We start from the raw sequence: 7,460 nt of genomic DNA, 5'->3' as shown, positions 1-7,460 counted from the left end.
AAATCACGGTTTTAGTAACGCAGTAACGCAGCGTTCCTACGGGAAAGTAACGGTAATCTAATTACCGTTTTTGCAATAGTAATCCCTTACTTTACTCGTTACTTGAAAAAGTAATCGGATTACAGTAACGCGTTACTGTAACGCGTTACTGCCCATCTCTGGTCACCACACCCACGGTGTGTGTGTGCAAGTGTTGGGGTCCGACGTCACAGTGTTTACAGTAGTTCAAAAACTTTATCTGTTTGTCAGTGTCAGTGAGTTTTTGGATGTCTATGTTATGAGACAGGGAGTGCTTTCATGGCTTTCATCTGGGGTCCTAAGATCCACAAAAATATTTTAATTAAAACAGGCTAGTAACATCTTGTAACATGTTTTTTGACTAAATTCATCATGATATCTACTACTCATTACAACTATGAGGAGAGCCAAAAACTACGTAGGTTCAAATATTTGATAAATATGAATTTAAAAAGTCCAAACACAGAAACTCTGAGTCAGACTATGACAGCTCTGCTCTCAGCTTTATGATAATAATGTACATTGTGCACGTCTTCCTATTAAAACAGGGACTTTTGTTTTTGTGAGTTAACTGAGCTGCATATCAGGTGATGCTGCAGAGTAAACTCCATTGCTACTTCTACTATTACTTTTGATATTAATTATTAGTGGTAGTAATCATAATATTTCCAGTGCTGTAGTAAAGTAGTGTACAAGATTACTTTCTGCAGTGAATAAATAAAAAAGTAATAAAGGCCATAATATTGACATTTTAAATTCATCAGTAATGATCCACTTAAAATTCCCAATCTTTAGTGCATCGCAGTGCTGAGTCTCGCATGCATTAATGTATTAACTGTCAGTTGGAGTTAGGGAACCAAGGGATAAAAACTGGTCAGAACAATGAAACAGCCTACCTACAGAAACTGAAGTGTTCACTGCACTTCAGTTCTAAATACTTTAAATACCTTCTCCGTTATGGACGCAAATACAGATACAATACTTTAAGTAGTAAGACAATCTGAAGCACTGTATGAAATAAAAATGTTTATTAGAAGCGACAAAGCACCTGCACTTACAACTCTCCAAAATCCTAGGCAGCTGTTCAGAGTTGTCAAGGTTGTCTTGTTGGCAACAATCTGTACAGAAAAACAAATCACAGCATGACTCAACTAATTCTCAAATGTTAGTGACATTACTTGACACCCGAGCCAGCTTACTTGTGTAGGTTGAAGTTTTAATCCAAGTCAGTGTTGGCGTTGGGTAGCCAGTGGCGTCACAACGTAGGATTACATTGCTGCCCATTGGGGAAATTACCCTGGTGGCCGCAGGCTGGACTGAAGGCCTCATACAGCGGGACAGCTCAGCTTGGGTCTGCAGCAACTCTGACTGACTCAGAGACTTACTGCACATCAGCAACTGGTCCATAAGAACTACAGTACTCCCCAGGGTCATGGACAAAGACATCAGCATGGAGATCTGGCAGTCACACAACCAGGGATTGTCATGGAGACCTGGGTATCCAAGACAGTTTAACTTATTCACATTTAATGTCATTTGTTATTGTTTATTTAACCTTCATTTAACCAGGTTAGTCCTACTGAGATCAAGGGAAACCTGGTCTTCAACTGTGCCCTAGGTTGTACTAAGGGCAATTGGCCCGTTGATCTCAATGCTCTACTAGGAGTGTACAAGCTGAGAAGTTCAACAAGATAGCTGGGAGCAATGTTATTTATAATTTTAAAGGTAAGTAATAGTATTTTAAAATCAATACGGTATTTGATGGGAAGCCAATGCAGGTCAGCGAGGATAGGGGTGATAGAATCAAACCTGCCAGTTCCAGTTAAGAGGCGTGCCGCTGCATTTTGAACAAGCTGCAGCCTGCGGAGAAGGGTAGATTGGAGGCCAAAATAGAGAGAGTTACAGTAGTTTAATCTAGAGGTAATAAAGGCATAGATACGTTTCTCAAGATCCTTACAGGGCATGTAAGGCGTGGCCTTGGCAATTTGGTGTAATTGGTAAAAGCCAAATTTAACTACAGTGGAGACTTGTTTATCGAGTTTAAAAGAACTGTCCAAGAGAACACCCAGGTCGCTTGCAGTGTCGGAAAGAAAGGTAGCAAACAGCCCAAGTGAGCCTGTTAGTTGGCCCCTAGGAATATGGCTGTCAAAAAAAACAATTTCCATTTTCTTTTCATTTAAAATGAGTGCGTTACTCAATAAGCAATCCTTAACTTCTCTCTTACAATCAAAAATCAGTGTAGTGACGGTAAGACATCCTCAGTCAGATGAAAGTAAATTTGAATATCATCTGCGTAACAATGGAAGGAAATTTGATATTTTTCAAAGATGCGACCTAGAGGTAACAAATACAAAGAAAACAACATAGGGCCCAACACAGACCCTTGGGGCACACCACAGGAAAAGGGGGCAACAGAGGAAGAGTAACTTCCCATCGTAGCAGCGACGGACCTTTCAGAAAGGTACGTCCAACTTCAGAAAGGTAACCAACTAAGAGCACTACCCTTAATGCCTACCATGTGCTCTAGCCTCGTTAAAAGGATATTGTGGTCCACTAAATCAAACGCTGAGGACAAATCAAATAAAACTAAAACTGCTGAGCGCCCTGAATCAGCAATTAAAAGGAGGTCATTGAAGACTCTCAACAATGCCGTTTCCATACTATGACGTGCTTGAACCCAGACTGGAATTTATCAGTGATGCTATTCACATCTAGATAGGCCTGTAGTTGCAAAAGCACAATTTTCTCTAGAATTTTAGCCAAAAAAGGAAGTTTGGAAATCGGCCTATAGTTTGCAGGGTCATTTTGGTCAAGGCTACTTTTTTTAAGAACAGGTTGTACTACCACATGTAGTATGTTACAAGAGTAAGTTTGATGTTGTTCTGACTGTAATTTATTCCAAGCATTTATTGCCAGATATCTGCATGCTTCCCAATTCAGTCAGTGTTCTGTGGACTACAAATTGCAGAAGATCCATAGATCTGTGATTTTAACTTTCATGTTTCCAACAAGATGTTTCCAAGAGTAGTTTTATAAATATTGAATAATAATGGGACGCTCTTTTTTACTTACAGTACTTGAATGACTCCTCTATCTGTACAACTGCCTGTGAGATCATTTGCAAACCACTCAAGTGCTGGTTGAGAAAAAACAATGGTTGATAAGCCAGTATCAAATAAACAACACTGCTTCTTATCAAGAGTTTCGGTTATATCATTTATGACCTTGAGCAGTAGCAGTACAGCAACAGCAGCAGTACTGTGATTTTTTATGGAAACCTGACTAAAAGGAGACAAGGTGGCGTTAATGGCCAGAAAATCTTTAACCGTATTACTGACCCGAGATTCAAGCACTTTACCAGAACTGAGAGTTTAGAGATCCATCTATAATTATTTAAAATACTAGGTTCACTTTTCTTTTAATAGAGGAGCAACAATGGCAGATTTGCAATCCGAAAGAACTTTATTTGTAACCAAGTAGGTTGAAAATGTGACACAGTGGTCCAATTATAGTTTCAGCTGCTAGTTTTAGGAGAGCTGGTTTTCAAGGATTAAGTTCTTTTAGCCCTCATAACCTCTGTTGTTGCAAAGGGAGTCAAATTAAAAACCTGGGTACTGCTACTGCTTCTTTCAGTCGAATTGTCAGAATTAAATAAAATAAAAAAACAGAAAAAAAATTATTAAAGAAATATACTAGATGGAAAATTAACTAAATTAACTAAAATTAACTTTGCTTAGGCTGCTGCCCCCGCGACCCGGCCCCGGACAAAGCGGATGAAAATGGATGGATGGATGGATGGATGGATGGATGGATGGAAAATTAACTAGATTATGACAAGATAATAAAAACTTTATGGCCATCCAGAATTTCTTAGAATTTTTAAGGCACTCTGTTGCAGAAAAATATAATTGAAGTAAAAGTACATTTGTTGTGGGCAGTCTATCCTTTCACTGGCACCACGCGTTAGTAAAACTATCCCTTAATGTGCATTTCACTCACTTTTTTGACTTAATGATGACCACAACTAATAGATATCAACTGCACAATAAAAGATTATGTCTTACTATTGCTCCAAAACATACTGTACCCAAAATTCTTCTTTCCACTTGCCCTTCACTTTGTCCTGGAAGAGGAAACCAAAGATCCAGCAGCTCAGCTGGTAATATAGTCAACCTATTGATAGAAAAGGAAAAGAGAACTGAAAACTTGAGCAAATCTGTTGAAGATTTTGTGAAATTGGACCAACCTGTTGCTGGACAGATCCAGATATGTGATGTTAGGAAGGAAGAGAGCAGCATGGGCTGGAAGACTGGACAAACGATTGTTATGTAGACCCAGAGTCTGGAGACGGGGCATGTCTCTGAGTCCCTCCCAGGGAAAGGATGTTAGGAGGTTCCCATCAAGACGGAGCTCTCGCAGGGCTTTCAGGTTGACAAAGCTGCTTGGGTGGATCAGAGTTATTGAGTTATAAGTTAGCCATAAGAACCGCAGCTCTGACAGGTTGTAGAAGGCTGCCCTGGACACCTTGGAGATCGGCGTCTTTTCTAGACGAAGTTTGACCGTGTCAGCTGGGACACTAATGGGAACAGCTGTGATTCCAGGGTCACTGCACTGGACCAACCTGATGAGTTAAAAACAGGAGTCTGAATGAATAAATCGTATACAAACAGGCAGATAAAACATTATGATCTGTAGTGACAGTAGGGAACAAGTTAAGGTTTGAGAGGTGGAGGCGTGCACAGGAAGAAGCACGACAAAAAGCAAGTCAAGTGCAAGTGTGAATGAGAGCGAGGTGGAATAGAGGCAATGGACTGGTTCTTATATAGCTCTTTTCTACTCAAAGCACTGATTCATCCATTCACACCTATTCATTCAAGCACGTTTTTCTATGCTTTTTCTATTTAAGTGCTTTCTGTCACGGCACTGGATCGGTGTCCCAGTGTTTGTGTTTTTGTTTTACTGTTCTTTGATTATTGTTATTCATGGTTTTGATTATCTTTTGTCTTAGGTTCTTCGTGATCGTACTTCTCTCTCCCTCAGTGTATAGTCTCTATCTCCATGTTTTCTCGGAGCCTTTCCTGTGTTCCTCGCTTCATGTCGAGTCACCCTTGTCTCTGTGTTCATTCATCTCCTGTGTCTCCCCTGTCAGTCGTGTCTCCTTGTGAAGTCCGTGTCTTTGTGCCTGTCTTATGTTTCCTGTTTTACTTTGACAGTCTCATGTCCTGTCTTCAGTGTTTTCAGTTTTGCTTCCTCCCCATCTTATTATGTCAGATTAGTCCCAGCTGTGTTTCCCTCCTGTTTCCCATTCTCTCATTATTCCCTGGTGTATTTAAGGCCTGGGTTTTCCTCTGTTCATTGTCGTGTCATTATACCTCACATTGCTGTGTGGTCCCCTTCTTGCTCCTGGTAAGTCCTAGTTCTCTGTTTCTGGCTTAGTTTCCTAGTTTTGAGTTCCGTGTTTCTAGTTTCTAGTTTTCTTAGTTCATTTTTGGAGATCTTGATTCAGCAATAAAGCTGCCTCCCTTGGTTTATTCCTTTGTTTTTGAGTCCTGCATTTGGGTCCTATTCTGCCTGCCACACCACACTAGCCATCACAGAATGATGCAACACTGATCTAGTTAAACTTTTTAGCCCTGTGGCTATGAAATTAGTAACAATGTAACAGACTTAAAGTTAGGTCCACTCCGTCTCTCCCAGGCACAAGACCTTTTAATCAACAGCAATGCTGACTTCTGGACTCAAATCTGCAATAACACTTTCAACTGCATCAAAAACACAAACTTACAACTCATGGCACACTGCACAGGTGACAGATTACACAAAGTACGATTTACTGAATTAAACAAATTTACATTCTACTCTCAAAACACCCCTGATACTTACTTGCATGCCATTTGGCACTGCACCCCAGTTAGACACTTTTAAATTCAAATCATCTCACATGTATCTTAGGTGACTTATCTATGCAATTGCAAGGTTAATACACTTTTGTTCCATTTACACCTCTAAATATCACCAAGAAGGTCATCCTCGTAAACTGTAAGTAAAAAAACTTTATAACAATAAAGCAATGGAAAAATCTCCTAACAGACTATTTATATCTCTAAAAGCTTGAATTCAGGAGACAGACAGATTAGGCTTAAAACGTTCCTTTTTGTACATAGTCAGAGCCAGAACAGATGACCCTGAATCCTCCTTTAGTTATGCTGCAATAGCCCTAGGCTACTGCCATCTTCCAATGATGCGCTGTTTCTTCCTCACTCACTTTTTTCACTCATTATGTGTTTATACACCAATTTGAATTTAATCATAAGTTATTATTCATCTCTGGCTCTCCACAGTATGTCTTCTTCCCCTCATCCCAACAGGTCATAGCAGATGGCCCCGCCCCTCCCTGAGCCTGGTTCTCCCACAGGTTTCTTATTGTTGAAAGGGAGAGTTTCCTCATTTTTCAATCTAATTGTTGGGGTGTTGTCTTTATTATTGTAGGACTTTTACCCTACAATATAAAGTGCTTTGCGTGATTGTTATTGTGATTTGACGTGATATAAATAAAGTATTAAAGTATTTGTACTTCATTACTTCCTACGACTGCTGCTAAATATAGCAAGTCATAGTCCTAGTATACAAAAACAAGTATTGAAGCCAAAGATTTAAAACACAAGCACACAAAACCATGAGCTGTACTTGTTGTGCTCTTGCAATCAGGCTTCTCTGATAAAACAGCACAATGCATGCAATTAAGAAAGTTGAGCAGATATTCTTTTACTTCTAGCAATCAGACTAATTTAGCAAGCTAGCATTAAGCTTAAACCCACAAGATAAAACTGCAGTTGAACTCAAACCTCTGCGGGACTCACACAGGATGCAAGCAACTATGTCACACAGTGAAACTGAAGAAAGAAAATGAAAGCTTGAAATACCAAAGTAACGAAATAAAGAAAAGGATAACTGAACTCCAGAGTATTGCAATTCACTAGTGAGAACACCAAAAGCCAGACTGAAGTAGAGTTGTTCCTGATGCTAACACAACAGCCTGGCAGGTGCAGTAGATGTGGCAAGTTGGGAAAAAGAACTATTGTTAATGTGTGATCATCTCTAGAACTGCAAGCGATTTCACAGATATTCACAGATGTTGAATATCTGAAGAAGAATTGCTGACAGGTGACAATGAGGCTCAGAGTCGACTTTGGCCAGGGGGGGAGAAAGCTGGGCAAATGAGCAAGAAGGCATACGAAGCAAGAGCCTTTACTGATGGCAAAGAACTAAAGACCTAAAATATAAATGGTATATTCTATAAATCAAGGACAATCAGTATAAAAGAACACTATTCGTAAACAGTTGACTGGAATAATGTCATGATTCGTTGTGTGGCAGGCAGGAGAAGGACCCAAGATGCAGACTCACAGACACGGGGATAAACTTAAAGATCACAGTTTTAA

General features: G+C 39.8%; 1 protein-coding gene across 4 annotated transcripts in view; it reads right to left on the bottom strand.

The window, feature by feature from the left end:
• Nucleotides 1-7,460, bottom strand: part of lrit3b (leucine-rich repeat, immunoglobulin-like and transmembrane domains 3b) — a 15,882-nt gene that overhangs the window by 2,928 nt on the left and 5,494 nt on the right. For 2 of the 4 annotated variants that reach the window (XM_005746142.1, XM_005746145.1), the window contains exons 2-5: nucleotides 4,265-4,639; nucleotides 4,106-4,191; nucleotides 1,218-1,511; nucleotides 1,077-1,136 (exon numbers count right to left, since the gene is read on the bottom strand). In XM_005746142.1, the coding sequence (XP_005746199.1) occupies nucleotides 1,077-1,136; nucleotides 1,218-1,511; nucleotides 4,106-4,191; nucleotides 4,265-4,639 (815 nt within the window). Of the gene's footprint in view, nucleotides 1-1,066; nucleotides 1,137-1,217; nucleotides 1,512-4,105; nucleotides 4,192-4,264; nucleotides 4,640-7,460 lie in introns of all 4 variants that reach the window. The other 2 variants (XM_005746143.1, XM_005746144.1) reach the window with 1 other exon arrangement.

Source organism: Pundamilia nyererei, unplaced genomic scaffold (assembly GCF_000239375.1).
Source record: "Pundamilia nyererei isolate P.nyererei 1_Seehausen unplaced genomic scaffold, PunNye1.0 scaffold00173, whole genome shotgun sequence".
NCBI classification, from domain to species: Eukaryota; Metazoa; Chordata; class Actinopteri; order Cichliformes; family Cichlidae; genus Pundamilia; species Pundamilia nyererei.
This window is presented reverse-complemented; position numbering and strand designations above follow the sequence as displayed.